We start from the raw sequence: 24,430 nt of genomic DNA, 5'->3' as shown, positions 1-24,430 counted from the left end.
ACCCATCTAGGGATTCAAACTAATAACCTTTGCCTTATTAGAAATGCTCTATTAGCAAACCACAGTCGTTACCATCATTATTATTGGTTATAATTAATTATACTTAACATATAATCAATATGGTAATTAAGTCTTCCTATACAAAATGTATGTTTGCTTTCTCAGTATTTTCCCCTTTGTTACATCACTTTAATGCCTTTCCAAAAATAGCCATTGAATTTCAATTTGATACAAAACCTAATACCATCAGTACTAATTTGAGCTGAAAACATACACTCCCTGAAGTATGAGTTAGTCTTTCTTCTGCCTTCAGGCAAGAACACACTTAAGTCATCCAAGGATGTCTGATGTTTTCAAAGAACTCCAGAGAGTAACACCACCACCTTCGGTTTGCATAACACATTATGGTTTTTACAAATCACTTTTTTTTCCATCCTATTAGATACAACAATCTCACGAGTCTCACAAAGGAAAGCACTGAGCATCAGAGAGGTTAAAGTGTTTTGCCTCAGCTACAGAACTGGAAAGGAACACCATCAAGACCAGATCATGGGTCTCCTGTGCTCTTTCTATCACAAGCTGCTTCCTCCATTGGTAATTTATTTCACTTTGGTGACCATTAGGAAATACTTCCCATGTATCTAACTGAAATTCCTTATTTCCTTTTGTCTTTAATGGAATGAAAATGAGATTGTTGTTTTCCCAAAATTGTAAACAGTGTCACTATTACTTAAATAGTTCCAGTATGCTCATTAACTTCTTAATAGTGAGCTTTTAGGAGATATTAATACTTGCTTCACTGGTCACCATCATGGCCAATTTGGTTCAGTGTGAATGAAAATACTGATGATAAGACAAGATGGCACTTCTTCTAGACATTTTCTCGGGAAAATGGATCATGGTATAGCAAAAGCCTTTTGGTAGACATGGCTTCCATTTTAAAGCCCAAAACCAAACAAAACTTCACAGATGGCATAGGGCTGATTCAGTCTTCAAAGTGTAAAACGGGGAAGCTTTCTGGGTTAAACACTGTAACAGCAACCAGCTACATGCTGAGTGCAACACTGGACCCTACGTGTCACATGCATCAAGTCATTTGATCTTCAAAATAATCCTACAAGAGAGTTAGAAGTATTACCCTAGTTTTATGAATGTTGAAAAATGAAATCCAGAGAAGTTTAAAAAACTTGCCCAAAGTCACTTAGGTAGTAAGTGTCTGAGTCAGAATCCAATCTAGGTCTGACTCCCTCCAAAACCTCCAACCCCTTAACCTGCCCTTCTAAGCTGAAATACATTGTTCTATCTTCACCAACAGCAGAAAAGATTATAGTTGAAAGGGATTAACTCCTGGCTAGCCTGTGTGATTTGGGATACAGGATTTATTTTTCTGAACCTCAATTTAATTTTTATAAAATGTCAAAATTTCTGAATAACCATTTCTCAGGGCTGTTGAAAGATCAAAATGAAATAAAACTATAAAGTGTTACACAAAAATGTGATGATTAAACTCAATGTATAAATCTCTTGATTATGAAGTAGTCAAAAAATTGCTAAGTTGAACTAAACTGACCATGTCTAACATCTAGGACTGTTGCCAGCTATGCCTTACAGCCCAAAGATGCCAATTAGTAAATGCTGCAAAGCTAATTATTGACATTCCAGCTCATAGGTACCCTACCGGATAGCAATGGATCTCATGAGAAAATCATTTCTAGTCTTTTAGACACCTTTGTGGCTTCAATTTGAGTATTTCCAAAGAATTCTTTATTGTGCCCCATACTTGGGAGTTTCAGTGAGGTATTTCCCAAGAAGAGTCTGAGAATAACGGAAGTAATATTTCTGCCTGATAGTTAAATTATAAAATTAACACATAAAACAAAGAGATATGTTGTCAACCCTAAATGCACTAACTCGAACAGTAATTTGTAAACCAATGGCAGAGAATTTGCTCCAGTCACATGCCTGGGTTTCGCTCCAGGCAAAGTAGGCCATTGAGCAATAGAAGCAACATATCTAAAGGTGACCAACAAAGGGAGGATATGTAAGAAGTGGTAAAATTAGAGACGGCAACCCAGAGGAAAAAGAAGGGGAGGGGAACTGTTTATGAAACATTATATCTAATACTGTTTAGGAGCAAATGGGCCCTCTGTCACAGTGAGAAAGATTATTCCTAAAGTAAGAAAAATTATTCAACCATCTTAACTAAAAATGAGTCTTATGAATGGCCTTGAACATCAGTTCTCACTGGCAAGGCCTTCCCTACAGCTGGAAAGCTCTATAAACTGGATTAAGGAACTTAGCATGAAATTAATTTTGCTTTGACTCTAAATGGATTAAAGCAAACTTCTAATTATGACTTGGTTCCTCACATAGTCTGATCAGGTAAGAAATGTGCTGAGCATTAAGATTTTGAGTAATAAGACACGTTTCACAGTTACTTCTCCTTGTAAATAAGTAAATCATCATTTACATGCCAACCGAAGTGCCATGGGCATTTTGTTTAGCCAGTCAGTGGCTGAGAGTCTGATTATTTCAGGACACTGATAAGAACACGTCCTTGGACTTTAAAAGTCTCAGATGCTGAGACATGCAGAAATCATCAAAATACTACTCAGGGTGGGTCCTGCCTAGCTCCATTGCTTCCACCTCTCTTGAAAGAAAAAACTCAGCAAGGGTCTGAATATAATTGGATCTAGTGTTGACTATAATCTGATGATCCAAACGGATATAAAACGTGCTTACTAGGCAGATGTTTGGCAGATAATGACTGCCACATCATCAGTGTCTATGATGCACTAGATTCCTAAGTTAGAGATACAGAATAATCACACTTTTTTCTGGAAAAAAAAATCATGCAGGCAGAAGATTAATACTGCATAACATAAAAAGTCTTTTTTAGTTTAACTCTAAACTATCTGAGCACATTTTTTAAACTAGGTATCACTCTATTACATATTATATTGCTTCCTCATTCCTTCTAATATATTATTTATGCCAAGATACATGGATGTATGGGTATGCATAGTTTATATACAATATATGTAGAGAAACATATACCCTTATGCATGTAACTATTTATCTGATAATCAAGACTTCCTTCATATTCAGAAATCAGATGTCAAGTAATGTCATTCTTCTTCCCACACTCTGCAGCATAAACTAAGCTGTTGGCAGTATCGGTGGCTTTTGTCACTTTGCTCATAGCTGCCTCACCCACAGAAGCCCAGAGCATACAAACATGACAGTGGACAGGCAAACTAGGTCAGCCTAGAGGCAGAGTCCTGAGGAAGAAAGAGCCCTTTATCATTTCTAACACAGGCCTATGTTGTGTAAACTCATCGCACAGTCTGGAACTAAACAACTGGTAAGAGGTGCAAGGCCCATGAAAATTGCTACCACCACTCCTTAACAAGTCAACAAAGTAGGAGCCATAGGGGAGGCAAGATAGGGAACCCCCGCCCCGAACAAGACTGTATATTAAGGTTAGAACTCTTCGTGGCTATACTGAGAAATAATAGCATGTCAGAAAGAGCTTAGGGTTTGAAATAGGAGAACCAGGCACTAAAATGTTGGTGGTTACCAACTTTGGGCCTTGGTTCCTTCACCCTTACGTTGGGCCTATCAAGAATCCATGTCCTGCCTACCTCATATACTTCCTGGGTGAATCAAAGTGGGATAATGTATGTGAAAAACATGTTTTAGAAACGCTAAAGAGATGTCACTTATTGCTACTGTCTTTTCTGTATGGAAAGTATGTATCAGCACATCAATCTCTCACAGTCCTGAGGTGGGGAAAACCGAAAAGAAAAAAATAAAGTGATGTCACTAATGCCTTGTATTTTTAGGTGTTAAAAAAACAGTATAGTTAGGGAAAGCCCTGGCTTTTCAAAATTCTCTTCAAATCTGCTTACTCTAAAAACTAATCAAAATAAGCTGTTTATCACAAAATGGCCATCATGATGTGAACTGTTGTGGGGAACATTTTCGAAGACCTCCAGCAAAAGATCAAAACTTGCTCACTTGAGAACCAAACTGTAAACTATGTAGTATTTCTGGCCATCTGTTTGTCTCATTACCTAATGGAAAATTAGTAACTCGGAAAAGGAGAGGGAGAGGGTAAAAGGATGTGAATATAAGAAAGGGATATTGGGAACAGCTGCTTACAGAGGAGAGGAACTTTTTTCAAATTCTTCCTAGATATTACATCAGTTTAAATATCTTGCTCTACCATTCAGCTTTACAAATATCTGTCAAACGTTGTCCTGCACAAGTTATATAAGTAAGCATGTGCACATATTCACACCGGAATTTTAATGTTATGATGCTTGAAAACAAGGTACTGATTGGATATCACTTACTATTTTCCAGCTTCTAAAAACATTTTAACTTCCTTGTATGCATAACGACTCTTAACTGGAATTTCCAAGGCAAACCCAGTATGGGGCATGCATTATTACCACAACACATATTAATCCATAAATTATTCCTATAAATAGCAAAATCTCTGGAATCTCTAAGCATTAGAAAACATAAGGACAACATCAGCCCCATTTGGTCCTGAATCTTATTTAAAATGAGCCCTAAAGTAGCAGTAATAGCTCATAAAAAATGAACTATTCTAAATGAACATAATCCAAAATTTAAAAGTATAATGCCACATCATCAAAAATGCTATATATTATTATTTTGTTTTTACTTCCCAATGTATCCATGTTATCACTACAGACCAAGAACATTAAATAATTTAGTGTCACAAAGGAGATCTTCAGATGGCTGACTGAGAGACCCCAGAAGCATCACTGCTATATAGTCATCACTACATGGCAGAGTCTTGTGGAGCCAGACACTAGATTTGATTTTAGCAGCACCAGCAGAGCTATCTCTATCCCATCCACAACCCCAGTGTTCCTCCAAAAAGGTTACTTTCCACCCCTATGCAGGTCCTTAAAATCAAGGGAGGTTCTTTTGAATTAATAATTTTACATGAGGTATTTAAAATGTACATAGTACAATTTATCTGGGAGAGTCTTACAGCAGATTTTTGTGGCATGAGGTTCTGATATATGAATAAAGAGAGAGAGAGAGAGAGAGAGAGAATAAGGATTACTAAAAGTAAATGTCCCCACTTAACATTTTCTTAACCTTAATCCATAATATGTCCGAGATTGAACTAGTATAAAATACCAAGGCAGAAACTGATAGACTTTAATATGCCTGTGATTCATTTCTATTAGTCACTCTGGAAGAGCAAAACCATAATAAACTTTGTTATTTTAGGTTTTTAAGATGTTTTCTTTATGTTATGTAACATTTTTACATGGTTTATAAGATTTGTGGATTTGTAATCACATAAAGTAGCTGAATACCTTATCTAATGGCCAAAATGTGTTGGTTTGATCTTATTCGTAGATCCTTATTAACAGATTCATATTTTACAGTTATACAATTGGTAATATTTTGTTGACTCATATTTGAAAGTGACTTACTAGTATATATTCTTTGAAAAAGTATGTTTCTTGGGGTAACTTGTAGTACAATACTTTTTCCAATTACATGTCCAATGGAATTGTTAATTTCTATCACTATAGTTGCCATTAGCGCCATTAAGGTGATATATTCCATCTGTATAATCAAAACAAATGGATATTTGTGTTCACGAGATGTTTGAGACCTAGATTATCTGGATTTTTCTAAATAGTCAAGAAAGCTAGATTGGTGGTAGAAAATTACATTTACAACTTAATTTAATATTTTATTCTTTCCATTTTTTCCTCACCCGCAACCCAAGAATGCAGCTGAATAAGGAGATAAAGTGCCTAAGTGCTTAGACAATCAGCAGGCAGCAGCCTCCTCCACCACAATTCATACAGTTAGCCACCTGCAATAAGCTGCAGGAGAATCCCATCCATTCTTCTTCAGCAAGAAAGTTAGGTTTATACATTGCAAGTATACTTTTGGAGAAAAAAATTTAACTCAGAACAAAAGGGAAGATTGGTTTTCTTTGAAATATGTTTACAATGGCAATAAGTTAACACAGAGAAAAAGAGAGAAAGACTCTATAGCTTGCAAACACTGTCAGGTCCACAAAGCAATTTACTGATCTTTATATCAGGTGGAAACAACAAATCTCTCTTCTCCAGTTTCCACACAGAAACTCCCTCATATCTGTCTGAAGCTTCAAATGGAATTACAATAGTCTGTAGCTAAGATTTACTCTTTCCCTCCGTCTCTGTTCCATTACAACCCAATCATCTCATTATTATCACTCCCTACAACAATGCCTTTGGAGGCATACTCTTTTGTTAAGGAAGTAAAAGACATTTTCATTAGTTGTGGCAAATTTTAAAAAGACACAATAAGGATCATTATGCCTACTCCAGATTTCTATTACATGGTACTTTTAAATTCAGAATCCAACAACAGGGTCATCTCTCTTCCTCTCTCCTGCCCTATGAAATCAATAGTAGATTGGTAGATAAATACATAGATATAAATAGATAAATATAGATCTTTCAAATATCCTATTAAAATAAATGTGGGTTTATATGTGTAAATACTATGATAAAAACACAATTTGTAAGACTCTCTGCATCCTTTCCTTTTTAGAAAATAACAAACTCCTTAAGCCAAAAAGCAAATAATTGGTAACACAACATTTAAAATCAAGACATGATTCATATACAAACTAAACCAGTCACACAAGGGAAAAACATGAAATTGGAAGAAGGCAAACAGACTCAGAGTGACCATGCACTGAGAGAATTTGGTCAATACTCATTATAAGATATTTATTTCCTTTTGTTAAGGGCTACATAAACCTACTGAATTAAGATAATAAGCTTCTTACTAGTACAATGACAGGTTTTTCTTAAATTTGCTGAAGGGGTAATATGAATTTTTCTTCCACAAGTTCTTGATTTCTCTTGGGAAGACTTTATACAAGAAAGAAGTTGGAAGAAAGATAAAATCTTTCTGAAATTTCATTCCTGAAATGTTTGAAACAGAATCACAAGAAAATAGGTGGCAGAGCAGTGGGTGGTGATATAGAATTATAAGTATTTTCCGCAAATAACTGAGACATCTCAAATCCCTGGCACAGAAACAACAAATATCTGCTTAATAAAATACTATTGAATTTCTTTAAAATATAGTTAGATCACGTAGACAGAACTTATTTTTTAATTGGGCTAATGACTGGAACCATTTTTTGCTCCACAGATTTGGGGTTCTGGCTCATGACACAGTAAAATTAAGCATGCATAGGGGGCATACAGATATATGAAATAATAAAAATTAAAATAACAGGACATAATAATTATTTACATTTGCATATTCTGTTTTTCTACTTTGTTTTTGCTGTTGTTGATTTTATTTTTCTAAAGTGCATTTGTATTCCCTATCTTTTTTGGTTCTTACAACATTCGTGTGGTATACTTAAAATAAATATCTTTACATTCACTCTAAATCTACTCATTTAAAAAATATTTATTGCCCAGGCACGGTGACTCTTGCCTGTAATCCCAGAACTTTGGGAGGCCAAGGCGGGCGGATCACCTGAGGTCAGGAGTTCAAAACCAGCCTGGCCAACTGGCGAAACCCCATCTCTACTAAAAACACAAAAATTAGCTGGGCATGGTGGCAGGCATCTGTAATCCCAGCTACTTGGGAGGCTGAGGCAGGAGAATCACTTGAACCCGGGAGGCAGAGGTTGCAACGAGCTGAGATCACAACACTACACACCAGCCTGGGTGACAGAGTGAGACTCTGTCTCAAAAAAAAAAAAGAAAAAAATTGTTGCCCAACCACAATGTGCCAGGCATATTGTAGTCATAAAATTTTGCAGTATATAAAATAGATAAAAATCCTTGCTTGATGAAATTGATCAAAATTCACCCAGAAAAGGAAAGAGAGCCAAGAAGCTATATTTGATGATGTATGTCCTATTTGGCCTTATTTCACCTTCCACACTACCTTTCAACAGTATAAAATATATTTAATATACTGACAAAATAGAGTCCTATTCACTTGGCTCCTAATACCTCGAGAGTTCCTTCCATTAGTGACCTTTCTACCAGTATCAAAAAAGTGTCAAAAAGAGCTCTAACACTGAACAAAGTCATATCAGACATGAAGAGAATAAGAATGGGTGTGTGTGTGTGCGTGTGTGTGTGTGTGTGTGCGTGTGTGTGTGCGCGCATAAATATATCAACTTTTATAACTACATATATATGTAGATAAAACACTTTTATAAGTAAAACAAGCTAATACAAACACAAATAAAAAACAGTTCCCTCCATATGGTGTTCAATTTATAAATGCTTATTTTTAGGAGGATAGGAGAAAACCCAAAGTCTAAAGCTATTGATAAGACAATCTAAAAGTTATTTAAGCAGTGGATTACACAAATGAAACAATGTACTCTCCATGACTTGAGTATAAAATTACTGAAGGATGAATTAGTGACATTTCATACCTGATTTGACATCCCACAGTCAGTGCAGCTACCATCATTAATATATATCTAGAGAACTGCAAATTGCATGGCAATTTAAATGTGATAATTGCTAGATATACAAAATTACTGGCCAGTGACTAAGTCATAATGACAAAATCTAGACAAGAATGTAATAATAAATTAGGTATGAATAAAACCAAAATATGACAGTAGCCTTTGCACTGTACTCCTACTATGCCATATTCCTACATTCCCCTTGAGTATAAGGAAAGAAGTGTCCTCATTCTTAGGAAATAGGTTAGAGAATGCCTCTAGAGAGATCCTATCCTTGATCAAGTCTTATCTCATCCATCTCCAGTTTTTTTTACTTATCTTTTACCTTCAGACATGAATTTCCAACTCTAATAAACTTAGATTTGGCCTCACAGGTGCTGCTATCTGTCTCTATTTTTATCAAATGTCTTGAATCAGAGATGTATGCCCACAATATCCTTTGTTTACTCACCATATATTCCCTTTTAAACTTTGTTAAATAGGTCTTTATCTCAGTTGCAGGATTGGCATTGCTTTTCTAAGGCCACTAGCAACCTCACTCATACTGGATTTGAAAAGATCATCCTTAAATTTCATTATTTTGCAAGTATCAACCACTGGGTCCTTGCTCCCAGCTGCTCCCAGTCACCTCCATCCTACAAACACACAAAAAAATCCTGTGACCTCTATTCTTTTTATTCTTTCTGTATATTTCCCCCTAATTCTCTGTTGTTCTTATTTTTCTCTCTCTCACTCAGAGTGTTTGTCAATTTTCAAGATACTAGCTATCACCTCTAAAGTAACTCTCTTCAACCACAAGCTCTTAGCCAGATTCCAATCCCATATCTTCAATCCTCTATTTATTAAATCAACTGGCAGGTACTTAACTGAGCTTGGTGATTCAGTAAACAAACCCTTAAAGATCTCACAGTCCAGAGCTAATCATTTTTACTAAATTCAAAATATCCAAATCCAAAGCTATCATTTTATTTATCCCAAATGCCGCCTTCCCCTTGCTAAATCTTGCACTTTTGTTAATGCCATGACAATTCTCGAACTCACCATCATGAGTTGGGTTCTCCAGGAAGCAGACTCTAAGAAGGAGATTAGCATGCAGGAAACTTATTAGGGAGTGTTCTTGGGATCAACAACCGTGAAAGGGTAAAGAAGAAAGCAGAATTGGGCACAAGGAGAAGTTGGACTATGATGAAGACTCAATGGAAGTCTCGGCTAACCCTACACAGAGATCTGATCTTAGAGTTGCCTAAATTAGAGCGAGAAGGCTTCGCTTTCTTATCGCATGGTGATTAATCATGGGAATGGGGCATGACTTTGAGCAAGGCCCCCCTCCTCAGGCCAGGTAATATATAGAGAGGACTAATGATTGAGGGCTGACGGTCAACAGAACCCCTAGCATCTAGAGGAATGAGTCCTTCATTACTAAAGGGCCATTTAGGCAGTGAATCACGATGTCCACCACATTCACCAAAGCTTGAAATACATAAAATACTGAAAGGCATATGAGGTTTGGAGTTAAACAGAACAAGATTCCAACCTTATTTCCGTCAGTAATTAACTGTCATCATAGGCAAGTTACTCAACTTCTCTGAATCGAAATTTTCCTATGAGATTATTTTGAAAATTTAGTGATACGTATTATAAAAGCATTTGATAAATTCTGGCTCCATAGCAGTTGCTTAATACATGTTAATTCTCCTTCACCCCTCCCCCATGAGTTATTTTTAACTACTCTCTTTCTTTTCCAAGCCCTAAGACTTCCTCTGAAATGACAATATACATCAATGAAGTTGTATAAAGACCCTACCTCTAGCTAGGACTATTCTAGGTGCTGCAAAGCCCACAGTGAGCAACCCTGACAAGGTTCCTCCCTTGTGTAACTTAAATTATAAGAGGGAAGACAGGTGATAAATAGGTAAACTAGTGAATAAGAAGATAATTTCTGATGGTGAGGCTATGATGAAAAGAATAAATAAACAGTGATGTGAAAGAGAATGGTTGGTGTAGGAGGGCTACTGTCTGATGAGGTGACACTGAGCTGAAAGCTGAAAGCTGAAAACTAAGAAAGAGCCCATCTTGGGAGAACCGAGCAAAGGATGTGGGTGGGGGATATTTCTGACATGAGGAATCGAACAACAGTCCTGAGGCAAAATGACACTTGCTTGGCATATTCAAGGAGTGTATCATAGAACCATGAGTATATAGAGTACCACAAGATGAGGTTAGAGACATAGCCTCTTGATGTTCTCTGTTAATGTCCTATGACCATGGAAAGGCATCACCCCTGCATTAATATTGTGAGTATTTAATGGAATAAAATTAATGGAACACTAAGCACACTGCCCAATAATGGTAAGCACTCAATAAATAGATATTATTATCATCATTACTATAGCTTCAACTGATCTTTTTAGATACATACCGTACTTTGACCCTATGTCCTACACATCATACAAAACTAGAAAAAGTCAGCATAGAATAAGGGGCAGAGACAGACAGAGGGACAGACAATAGCTGCTGTGGACATAATTTGGTAATTTTTTAAATGTGATTTTACATTTTTTAAATTTTTTTGGAGACAACTTCTCACTGTTACCCAAGCTGCCATTCAGTAGTGTGATCATAGCTCATTGCAGCCTTGACCACATGGGCTCAAGTGATCCTCTCACCCCAGCCTCCTGAATATCCGGGACCACAGGTGCATGCCACCGTGCCCAGCTAATTCTTCAGTTTTTTTGTAGAGACAAGATCTCCCTACGTTGCCCAAGCTGGTCTCAAACTCCTGGGCTCAAGCGATCCTCCCATCTCAACCTCCCAAAGTGCTGAGATTACAGGTGTGATTTTACATTTTTAAATACAAAAATGACAAGGTAAAATGTTTTTTCTGAGAGCCCCTACTTCATTCATGTGTTTAAAGTATATGGAATATATGCTGAATAAATTAGTAAGTGCTCATTTGATAATAAATGCTGTCTGAATTAATGAATGAATGTGAGAGGCAAGTGAATGAGTGAATAAACAAGAACCTGGTAAGATCGCATTTGTTTTTAAGATTTCTGGAAGAGACTATCTTTTGTAAGTATATTACCCCTACAGAATAACCCTGAAATGTCATATGCCCAAAAACGTTGGAAATATTTCTCATAAAAAGCATAAGAGCACTAAACAAGAACCATGACAAAAGGTAGTATCTAGAGCCTTTGCCAAAGATTGTGGCTAGAGGTAATTGAAAGTATCAGGATAACTGGTAAGAAGGTGTTAGAGAAAGGCACCAAAATCTACTGATCATGTGCTATAGTCCAAATACTGTGCTAGGCATTACTATGCTTTTAATCTTCATAATCCTATGAATTATTAACCTCATTTTATACACAAGAAACTGATCCTCAGAGAGGCGAATTTATCCAATGATGCCCAAGATAACAAGAAGACTTTGCCAGACTGCAAATCTCCTCTTTTCCCAGAATGTAGAGAGTTAAAGAACCTGAAGGAATATTTTGTTTTACAAAAAACAAGTGAAGCATGCAAGAAGTCATGAGTAATAGTAAACACAATGTCTTCCATTCACTGTTCACATTTTATTACATATTTACCCTTGAGTGAGAGATTAGTGAGATGGATGTGATTTCAGAGATGGGAAGTGGAGACAAAAGTTATTTCCCCAAAGTCAAATTAGAACAAAAATCAGAATGCAACATTTATTGAGTTGCAGGATCAGCCTCCAACCATTCTGTGCATGTACATACACAAATGGGCTGATAGGCATTTTTCAAGGAAAACAAGACAAGCACATTCACCAAATTATACAGAAGTCTAAAAGATAGGAAAACGGTTTGTTAAAATCTACTCACAATATCTTTCCCTTGCCTAAGAGACTCCCTGGTGGAATATGAGAAATGGTATGCACATTAACTTGGTCAGACCACAAGGACTATTTACTTTCTCAGTGCTTCTACGTAGAGCAAGTTTGCTGTTATCAAGCACTTGATTATCTAAAACACTGCCCACAACAGGATGTTCACACAATCTATAGCAGAGTGATAGTTAATACTCACAAGGACAACACTGAGGCACTGAAACACACAGGTGAACCTTTGGGATTATGAAGGAATTACTAACAAATTTAAAATCCTTTCACTCTTAAGTGTATTTCATAGAAGTTCATCTGCTCTCTTACAAATCAGTACTGCATATGCGATAGCTCACTTAGAATGTTTGATTCACCAGAACGAATCTCTACCTTTTTAATTAAGAAAATATCCACTGCACTCTCCAACACAACCTGAAATGTTTTGGCGGTCACTGCTACTCTAAAACCCGTAGACTGTCTTATACTCAAGAAGTGATGTATCAAGTCTGAGCCAAAAAAACCTTACAGTATACCAACTATTCATTGGAACCATAAAAAGTACGTCAATGATGTAGCTAAATATCCTTGGGCTTTTCAAGGTTTAGTCCTAACTTTGAAAGCATGATGTAAATACTAATCAAGCAGTTAATTAGAACTGAGTTTCTCAAAGACTAACTAGTTACCAGGTTACCTGATTCTGGTTTAGAAGTGAGGTAAACAAATCAGCTACTCCAAGAAAGTGAACTGAATAGTGAAAGAATGGTCTAGATATATTCTAAATAGTCTTAATTTCAGATCGGTGTTCAAACAGAAAAGCTAGAAATGTCTTTGGATTATTGCAGTTTTCCCTGTTTGGACATTCACTCATTATTCCTTAAGACATAACCCTCCACTCCAATGGATTGTTCCCAAACACCTCAAGCTCAATCTGACACATAGGCCTTCTAATGTATAAACAACACTATCATTGCTTTACACCTCTGCATGCCATACTCATCTTCCCAATTTAATCTACATATTCATTATCTCCAACCTCAACTGGGCCCTCAAAAAACACCCAGTAACACTTCTTCCTATTCCTAGGCAGTTCTCTTCCCCAATCTTTAAATAAGCAATTTCTAACTTTACACTTTTTTCAAGGACATTATCCCTCCCTGTGCCACTATTGTGTCCACTAATGATTATTGTAAGATAGATATATGGATATGCTGGTTTGCAGAATTTTATTTAATAGAATGTTTGGTAATACAGGATTTCTTACATGCTAAAATAATAATGAATAACATAGCATGATAGAAACTGTCCCTCTATCTTAGGATATACATATCTTTAGGAGATATACATCTCTTTAGGAGATAATATAGGCACCCTTGTAAGTGGCAGCACATCAGCGACCCCAAATAACTGTTGTGTCTACAGGCATTTTAAGATAATCATACTATTCGGCCTGGTGCAGTGGCTCACACCTGTAATCCCAGCACTTAGGGAGGCCAGGGCAGGCAGATCACCTGGGGTCAGGAGTTCAAAACCAGCCCAGCCAACATGGTGAAACCCCTACTAAACATACAAAAATTAGCCAGGCATGGCAGCGTGTGCCTGTAATTCCAGTTACCCAGGAGGCTGAGGCAGGAGAATCGCTGGAACCTGGTGGGCAGAGGCTACAGGGAGCCAAGATTGTGCCACTTTACTCTAGCTTGGGCGACAGAGCAAGACTCCATCTCAAAAAAATAGATAATCATACTACCCAAAGTGAGAGGCAATTTGCATAAAATCTACAGATTATTACGAAGTCCAAATAAAATGTCAGGTAGGAGAATGTTTAGAAAATCTTAACGCATTCTAAAAAATACCGTTATAACTATATTCCCGTTTATGTCTGAGAAAAAGCTACAAACAGAACAGTCAGATAAAATAATCAATTAAAAATCACAAAATCATTATAGCCAAAAGAGCAGTACCAAATACATCATAAACTACACAAGGACTTATTCAATCATTTATTCATTCTTTTAACAAACATTTATTGGGTGCCTTTATAATTCAGATACTCTGCTAGGCATGGGCATACATAGATAAATAAGACAGGATTTCCATCTTAAAGAGGCAGAATAAACCAAAATCAAGGTACAATACAATAAGTCCCATAATGGAGATATGAGTGATAACTTAGGATTCTATAGGGGAAAAAATAGAGCGACAGAAATCAGGATATATATATATATATGCATGTGTACATAAAAACAGTCAGAAAAACCATCCTCTCCCAGTATTAAGTTGGAGGGTTCATGTATGAAGAAGCATAGACATAAAGTAACAAGGAATGGAAGCATGTTATAGAACATTCTGATTTTTGCCATTGGCCACAGTAGACTCACGCATAACAAATATTATACAGTGAAAGGAAAATGAGTCAAGTGGACTTTATGGACTTATAATTAAGGTAGCATCAGGACCTCCACACAGATAACTTCCTTTCATGATAGATTATTAGAGTTGTCTGCAAATACAAATTCTTCAAATGTTGGATCACCATTTATTTACTTGGAGAATTCAATGAGAGACCCCCACCCAACTTCACCATTGAATGAATGGCTAAGGATGCAGAGATTAGCAAGCATTAATGTTAGTGTCATATTTTGGTAAGGTTTGAGAGGCGGCCCTATATATCTGATATCTGAACCTCCTATTGTTTTCTTCCCAGAAAAAAAAAATTCTAGCATCCAGATCTGTTTTTTCTCCCTTTACCTTTTTAATTTTTCATTGGCATGTAAACAAATCACTCCTCCAAAATGAAACAGTAGATGGAGCATTTGAGAAATGCTGTGTCAATCTCACTGTGAAAAACACAAATGCTGGTGATAATGTCAAATTCACCCTCAAAACCACCCTTCTTTTTTTCTACAATCCCCAACCTTTTCAAATACCTGTTTCTCTGTTTTGGAAAAAGAGATCACAAAATACTTATAGTAATGACATGTGAACTACTGAACATAAACATAAGCAATTAACAAAACATCCTGAGAAAAATGGGCAGAGTCCACAGATAATTAAAGCTACAAATGGTGAAACCTCAAATACCTTCTACCATACAACCAATAAGATTATTTTGACCACAAAAGATACAGCCATAGGATGTGGGGATAACAGCACCAATTCACCACCTTTATCCCTGTCCCAGTTAAGGTAATAGTTGTCTGGGATACATTAATCCCAAAGGAAGCAACTTTCAGGATCATTCTTTCCAAAAATCAGCCCCTAGAGCTCACTGCTAAGTAGTCCTCAAGGTATGGAATTCAGTCACCTCTAGACATACCTTCAGCGTGCTGAGCAATTACATGCAGTTTTGTTCAAAATGTAGTCTGGGCCCCTCCCTGGAACTATCCAACCGGATCCTCTGAGGATGAGGCCCAGGAATCTGCATTCTAACAATTTTCCTCAGGTATGTCTTGTGTTCAATGAAGCTTGAGAACTACTAGATTAAATGAAGAACTGTTTAATGAGCCTCAAAGCCTGCTCTGGAAGTGATGTCTCACTATTTATAAGAATGTTTACTCTTTCTCAATTCCCTACAACAGCCCCAGCAAATTTCCCGCCTTTCCGAGATACTTCCCACTGCCCTACTTCCTAAATGACTCTAGTCCTCAATGTTATAAGGTACTCTGAGCTAACAGCACGTAATTCTAGATCTTCAAATCCTGTCCTGAAGTGATGTTTAAGGGCCATAATTATGGCATTTCCATCTCCTAGTAGTGCATTTTTGGCAACAGTAGCCTACTTGTTGACAAACATTTCTTCTCATTTGACAGAGAATTGTGCAGAAAATATAAACAATCCAGACTCTAGAAGAGTCATTACATTTACCTAACTTCTTAAAATATTATATAAATGGACGACTCAAAGAGTCCAAGGAGGAGGATACTGTTCTATCTGCTCTTTTTGTAAAATGACTTCCTTCTGAAGTTTTGCTTTAAATAGCAGGTGTAAGCAAAATTCAAACAGGTTTGCACACTTGAAGATGTCTATCACAGGCTGGATGAAAAATCTAAATATTTTGGTTGATGGAACCAAATACACCACCAAAAAAAAAATCAAACACAACAGAAACATTTACAAAATTGAACAATTAAACAAAAACATGTATTTACTTCTCCTGAGCATTTTTTTACTTTTTTTGAGATGGAGTCTTGCTCCGTCACCCAGGCTGGAGTGCAGTGGCACAATCTCGGCTCACTGCAACCTCCCCCTCCCGGGTTCAAGCTATTCTCCTGCCTCAGCCTCCCAAGTAGCGGGATTACAGGCACCCACCACCACGCCTGGCTAATTTTTGTATTTTTGGTAGGACAGGGTTTCACCACGTTGGCCAGGCTCGTCTTGAACTCCTGACCTCAGGCAATCCATCTGCCTCAGCCTCCCAAAGTGCTGGGATTACAGGTGTGAACCACTGCGCCTGGCCCTCCTGAGCATTTTATTGAACAACCATACTATGCTAAACACAAGTTAAACATAAGAATATCAAGGACAGAGGCTTTAAATGTTAAACTAACCCACTGCCTCATGCATCGAACAAAGGGCCTGTGAAGAAAGCCTGCTCAATAGATAGCCCTTGCAAATATTCTCCCGGCCTATGTGCCTACATGTGTGTGAAATCTCAAAAAAGAAAATTATACCTTCCTAGTAACTCATGATCAACAATGTATATGTCAAATGACAGTGCATTTATTTTCCTATCATATTCAATAAAATATTTATATTATGTTTTATTTTACTTACAGCTCTGTATAGTTAACGGCAACAAAACAAAAAGGTGAACAAAAAGACTAATGATGACATAGATGGGAAAAATATATAATAGCACTCAAGTACTTCACCTACGCATCTTAGAGTCCTTAAAGGTAAATAAACTATACACTAAAAAGGAATATATAATCAGGAATATATTATCTATATTAAATATGTATTTTTAATATACATATTAAATATATAAAAATACATATTTATAATATATACAAATATATATTTATAATATATAAATATATACATTTAATATATATAAAAAGGAATACATAATATATAATACTATAATATATAGTCAGAAGTGTCTGACTTCTACTTACAAACCGAATAATCACTGATGTCATTTCTCATTGTCAAAATATATCTTTAAAGTGAAAGTTCTACTCTTCAGAAGGCTAAGGCAGGAGCAAGACCCTATCTCAAAAAAAAAAAAGAAAAAGACAAAAGAAAGCCTAGCAATTGAACCAACAGCCAAAGAAGAAGAGAGCACCGTAAAATATAAACAGTATTAGCTATGTAATTGTTGCATCTCACTATCAAGGCCTTTGAACACACATACAGATTAGTCTGAATGCAATAGATGAAGAATGCTTGGAATTCTCAGGCAAATGAAATAAATAACTTCTCTTTCACCTACAATTTTTCTAATTTAAAATTAACTTGTCATGAAATACCTACATTCTACCAAATATATATGTTCTTGTATTTTGATAGAATTTATAAAGTAGTTTTCATATTGCCATACAGCAGTCAGTAATCTGATGGAAATGTTTGGATCTGCAATTTTTATATGTCTGTATACACACATAAGTCATACCCAGGGGCCAAAAAGGGACTCCAGTTTTAATTTTTTTAATGGATTGTCTGGGCTATGCCAACAAAATACAGTGCTTATTACTTTTTTTTTTTTGGTACTTGACATCTGTTAACCTATTCTATAAACTTTTCCAATTACATGACTAGCAAGTGAATTATTGAGAAAAAAAAAAAGAAAAGAAAAAATTTAGATCACTTTGAGGCATTCAAATTCAGTTAAAATTAATAGATCTCACCCTGAAACTATCATCTATTGAGTTTGGGAAGCTTTACAAAGAATATTGCTCCTTATTCACAACCAATCTACAAGGTAGTTATTATTCCTAATTCACAAAAGAGGAAACTAAGGCTCAGAGAAGTTAAGAGCTTTCCCAGAGACTCATACATAGTAAGGGGCTCAGCAGAGGATTACTCAAATCTAAATTTGTCAGACACCAAAACTTTGTGCTTTCAACTCTGCCATGTTGTTTCTAAATGATTAGGGATAAGGTAAAGAAAGGCAATAGATTGCCATTAAATTCTGATTTCAGATTATAGTATCTATTTTCAACAAATGTGAAAACATTAAACAACTGAAATAGACTTTATATAATTTTATAATGGTAATGAATCTGTTTCTATAACTTTGTTAGCCAAATTAAGCCCCAAATTTAAAAAGCTTTAAATAAATTACCTAAATTTGTCAAATAGCCTACCCTACGAATATATTTTTTACATTTTTCATTGTCTACATGTTAGTTACACATATACTTTCTAAGGTTTTTTTTCAGGGTTTATACATGTCAGAGAGCTCATTTTATTTAATATCAACAGAAGCTAAATATGTATTTTATGCCTTTTCATTCTTTCCTCTATATGTATTAAGATAATTTCTTTCCCCAAAATAATAATTTATGCTTTTTTGTCACTTGAATCTAAGCTTCCCCCTTCATTTTTTCCTCTTCACTGGTCTCTGTTTCTTGAACAACTCCACAAGTCAGTAGCTCTTCTCTTCTTATTTGCCACTCCTCCAATTCTGTCACTTTTTTTTCCTGACATTCTGCTCTCTAAAGCTTCTGAGGTCTTCAAAGCCACTTGCAATGTTCTCTGTCAAGAAATCTAGAGAAGCCTTGCCCTTATATGACTCTAGTGGTGTATCTTCACTGACAGGCTGACACCAGCAAACCCAAAATTGATGTCGCAGTGATAGGGTAACTAAGCAACTCTCATTTAAGAATAAAATCCAAATAAATAAGTTGCTAAGTTCACCCTTGATGTTAAATCCCCAGCTGTTGCTTAATATGTATTTCCAAGTATTATATTATTTTAAAATAAAGAATGTAATAAATGATTTATACATCTTCAATCAGGTCTTAAAGTCTTGAGGGCTTTTGTTTGTTTTGTTTTGGAGACAGAGTCTCGCTGTCACCCAGGGTCTGGAGCACAGTGGTGTGATCTCAGCTCACTGCAACTTCCACCTCCCAGGTTCAAGCGATTCTCGAGCCTCAGCCTCCCAAGTAGCTGAGATTACAGGCGTGTGTCATCATGCCCTGCTAATCGGAGGGTTATTTTTATTATTATGGATGCACCCCAGAGATTCACAATGAACAAAACTACCCAAAGTGGATAACAAATAAAACTTCCCCTAGATTTTGCCAAGACAATTGGAGTTCTTATGTTTTCCCTTTATATAGTTTCATTAAAATAAAGATAACGATTAAAGAAGTTCCATGAAATCAGACTAGATATGTTTTGTTCAGCATTTGTCTTTCCAAATGCTCTGCACAATACCTGCCACATAGATACTACAATATTTTTAAATGATTGGGTGGATTAAATAGTATTTTGGTGCCCCTATCTTAAAAAGCAAACTACTTTCCTCAAAAGTTTTAAAACTTACAATATATGCCATGTTTTCCTTTTTTTTTTTTTTTTTTTTTTTTGAGACGGAGTCTTGCTCTGTTGCCAGGCTGGGATGCAGTGGCGCGATCTCGGCTCACTGCAACCTTCTGCCTTACGGGTTCAAGCAATTCTCCTGCCTCAGCCTCCTGAGTAGCTGGGACTACAGGCGCGCACCACCAGGCCCAGCTAATTTTTGTATTTTTAGTAGAGACGGGGTTTCACCATGTTGGCCAGGATGGTCTCAATCTCTTGACCTAGCGATCTGCCTGCCTCGGCCTCCCAAAGTGCTGGGATTACAGGCATGAGCCACCACGCCTGGCCCATGTTTCCCTTTCATATGCCAATATGACAGTTTGTCCAAAGCCTGGGAAATCCCAGACATTTAAAGTAATGTGTCCAGAGATATGTAAGTTTCTCATTGTTCAAGGCAAAATTAGAATCAGGTCTCCCCAATTCTAGAATTTTTTTTCAATTTCACCAATACAACTTACTATTATTAAATAGTATTAGAAATTATTATAACCTTTATACTCAACATCATTGCATCTTAAAGTGACTATTAAGCATCAAAAACCTGAGTTTGGATATCCCATGGGTTAAATAACTAGTTTAATAAATAAATTTTCATTTTTCTATTTGCAAATCATTCTGAATAAAAAAGAAATCCCAAGTGACTGAGACATGCCATGAAGAGACAACTGACAAAACAGGAGCTTCCATGGCAAGTACAATTTCTCCTGAAGTATATCGTGATGGCATGCAAGAAAGCTCACAACATTCAAAACTACTAGAAATTCCCATCTAAAAATGCTCTGGTAACGGCTACTCTCGGCGGTTCAAAAACAGAAAAAGTCCAGCTTTCATGAGAGAATAGAGAGGACATAATCCATCTCCTGAAGAGTACTCAAGTAAGTTTCAAATCCTGACAATGTCAAAAAATGAATCTACTGGAACTTTTTGAGCTAGTGTTCTAACTTGCCAAATAAACGAAAATAAGGTAAGGACTACCCAGAAATAAGTCACTGCTTTGAAATATAATCTCTCTCTCTTTTATTTGTGTCACTAAGTCTATTGGTGATATGGTTAACCAAGGAGAATTTTTCTATACATGTGTTATGTTGAAAATGTTTACACTATATTCACCTGTATGTTCTCAGCATCCACCTGACAGACCCTTTTCATAATAGAAAAGAACTATGGCATGGAAAGTATATATAACTGTTGCATTTATTTGATCATCAAAATTATTTTCAAATTGCTTATTCTGAAAATCATTCTCTGGATACATTCTTTTCATCCAGCAAAAAGCCGGTCATTCAAATTTAACTTATAAAAGTAACCATCAGAGATTATTTCCTTCCTCTTATTCTGGCAGAAAATACTGCATTTCTCAGTTTCTTTTATCTACTCCTCATGTAAGTTGTTGAAAATAGTCTTAGTTTAAATTAGCATTATCAGAGGCATTGACATTACTTTTTAGAAATCTGTAAATTCTCATAGGAAAAAAAAAAAAAAACCTCCAAGGTTATATCAACAATTCTCCCCAAACTAATCATTATCTTTAGCAAAATCATTTCATTAAATAAGAATCTGTTGTACTAAATAACTATTTTATTGCACAAACGTTGCTTTAAGTACTGACACAAGCCTACAGATGCTCGGGGTCATTGGACTCCTGTTGTAAATAAATATTTTCAACAATTTGCAACATCAAATAGTTTATAAAATTATGCTGCCTGGGAAATACTGGCAGGGAAGAACAGCAAACAGTAGCCAATCTATTCTGAGGATTGTTTTCATCATTAACTGATGAAAGAAAAAGTGGTAGAAAGATATACCAAATAGGAAAATACACAAGAATAGGAAGATGACTGTTTCTCAATATGTGTTCCTAAGAATTAAATTAGTTCAAAATAAATAATGTAATAAGTGATTTACACATCTTCAATCAGGTCTCGTAAAAGAAAAAAATCATTCTCCATTAATACAAGTGCCACAAGAATATTTGTAGAACTGCCTGGTACCAGTAGTCAGTCCCCTCAGGGTTCCACTCCTTCTTAGGTCCCTCCTACCATCATTTGCAGTAGTAATCTCAAAAGAAAGACAACAGTAATCAAACAAGATCAATGTTCAGATTCATTTTGGAAACTTTAAAAAAGTAAAAGTCCTAGGGGTGGGTAGGTCAAAGTGCTGTCAGGAGGAGTTAAAGCTCTTGTATCCAAGGTCAGGTTGAGGATAAAAGATGGGTGGAGGTTTGACGCTGTATCTTTTTCAAATTCTCTCTGCAATAGAGTGGATTCCTTCAAAACAGAGCTCTCCCAGACAGGGTAAGATTGGATCAGACGTCTGGCAATCCTGCAAGAGGTAAAAGCCAAGGGTAGCTGAAATGCCTGGGCAGGAATAAGGCAGGAGTACTCTGGAAGGATGCCTACAACCAGGGGGAGTTTGGTGTACATCTGAAACTGCTGATACAGACATCCCAAGATGAGCACAAGTTTGGAGAAGCATTTACTCACTCCACAAATATTTAGGAAGGGCCTAATATAAAGAAGCCATCAAAAAATGAGAGAGAAGGCACTAGAGAATCAATTGAAGAAAGAGTAAAGGATGAGGTACAGGTGCAAGAAGTACCGAGGGGTTTAAATAGCTAATGTGAGAGAGAAAGCACTAGAGAATCCATTGAAGAGAGAGTAAAGGATGAGGTACAGGTGCAAGAAGTACAGAGCGGTTTAAATAGCTAATGCATGCGAAGCTTAATACCTAGGTGATGAGTTAGTAGGTGCAGCAAACCACCATGGCACACGTTTGGTACCTATGTAACAAATCTGCACATGTATCCCGGGACTTCAAATTAAATTAAATTTTTTAAAAAAGAAAACCAGACACCAGGTTTACCCAGAGAAGAATAAATGCCTAGTGGATAAGAAGGAAAAAAAAAAAAAAAGCTACGAAGTGAGGACAACTCGAGATTAGAGATTTCTTCAACAGAAGGCAACTCAGAAAAGTATCTGGCAAAAAGTATCTGAAGATGTGAGAAAAAGGATGCAACATAGAATGCAGATAGCCTGTGGAATTCAAAGATGTCAGAGAAGGTCACGCTAAGACCAAGAGAGTGTGGGAAATAAGGAGAGGAAGGGTTTCCTGGAAGGGGTTGGGGCTCCTTTGGGATGCTGGAGAACAGGATGAAAGACAGGGAAGCCGAACTGCAGAACACAGTGCCTGGGAAAGTTTAGGGGAAAGAAAACAGGTGGGTGTGAAGCAGCACTGGGGCTGTCCAGGGGGAACAGTGGTGAAGTAGGGTTCATGGCTAGAGGTGGGCAGATAGGCCCCGAATCAGGATACCCCAAAGAAGTGGAATCTTATTCCTTCCCAGTGCTCTAGTCCCCTCTTCCGCCCTAGCCTAGGGGATCCTCTGTCGCCCGGAGCCACTGGAACCCTAGGCCGGGCAGGGTGAGGCCGGGCCGCCCCCCAGCGGTCGGGCTCTGCGCTCGCGCCCCAGCTCGCCCAGCGCCAACTTTACCGATCAGCGTTCTCTCCCCCGAAGGCGGTCCCCCCTTCCGCCCCCCGCTCACCGAGGGCGCCGTCAGGCGGCTGATGCTCTCGCCCAGCGAGTCCAGGTTGACCCGCCTCCGGCGCTGCACCCTCCTGGCCCCGGCAGTGGCGGCGGCGGCGGCGGCAGAAGCAGCCGGGGCCGGGGCGGCGGCGGCGGCAGCGGCAGCGGCAGCGGCGGCCGGGCTGGGCTCCAACGGCCCGGGCGGGCTCCGGCTGCCATTCCAGCAGAGCCTAGACAGGGGGCACTCCCCCTCCTCCTCCGGGCTGGTCTCCAGGTAGTCGGAGCCCAGGGAACTGAAGGACTCGGACGAAATCTTCCTTCGAGACATACTGCCGGCGGCGCTGCAGCGGCCGAGGCGGTGGCGGCGAGGACCCGAGCGGCGGCGGAGGCGGCGGTGGCGGGACCGGCGAGCGGCAACGTTAAGCGCGTCGGGGCCGCGGGGCGCTGCGGTCGCGCTCGGCGGGGCGGGAGTCCCCGGGGCCGCAGAGCCCCCCGAGCCGGCTGCTCATGGCGGGAACTTGGGGCGCCGCCGCACCCTGGGGCCCGGGCTCGGCGGCGGCGCCGGGCTGGGCTGGGGGCCGCCGCCGCCTCTGCTGCTGCTCGCGCGGCGCCGCCTCAGCGCCCGCCTCGGCGCATCGCCGTGCGCCGCGCTGCCGCTCACGGGGAGGCTCCGAGAGTGTGTGACCGCGGTCGGCGGGGCGGGGAGGGCTGCGGCCCAAGCAGAAGGGGAGGCAGAGGCTTCTGCCGCCTGCGCGCCTATCTCGCCCCTTTCCCTCTCTGCTCCCGCCCCTCTCCTCCCGCCTCTCTCCACTTGCTGCCCGCCTCCCTCCTTCTCCCTTTCTCCCCCCGCCCCCCCATGCTCTCCCTCCGCGGGAATCACGTGTCGCCATCATACTCATTGGGAGTCTCTGCCTCGCCTGTCGCCACGTTTCAGGAGCAACGAGGACACTTCGTTGCTGTCCTCTGCGCGCCCTCCCTGCTCCGAGGAGGTGCGCACAAGAGCTCGGGTCGGACTGAGGGCCCCAACCCC

The 24,430-nt window shown here is 38.4% G+C and overlaps 1 protein-coding gene across 1 annotated transcript in view; it reads right to left on the bottom strand.

Moving 5' to 3' along the window:
* Nucleotides 1-24,138, bottom strand: part of GUCY1A2 (guanylate cyclase 1 soluble subunit alpha 2) — a 357,730-nt gene extending 333,592 nt beyond the window's left edge. Inside the window, exon 1 of the mRNA XM_030828948.1 lies at nt 23,420-24,138. Coding sequence (XP_030684808.1) covers nt 23,420-23,728 — 309 coding nt within the window. The 5' untranslated portion in view covers nt 23,729-24,138. The remainder of the gene's footprint in view (nt 1-23,419) is intronic.
* Nucleotides 24,139-24,430: the final 292 nt, after the last annotated feature.

Source organism: Nomascus leucogenys, chromosome 15 (genome assembly GCF_006542625.1).
Source record: "Nomascus leucogenys isolate Asia chromosome 15, Asia_NLE_v1, whole genome shotgun sequence".
Taxonomy (NCBI): domain Eukaryota; kingdom Metazoa; phylum Chordata; class Mammalia; order Primates; family Hylobatidae; genus Nomascus; species Nomascus leucogenys.
Note: the sequence above shows the minus strand (reverse complement) of the source record. Positions and strands in the feature narration are given on the sequence as shown.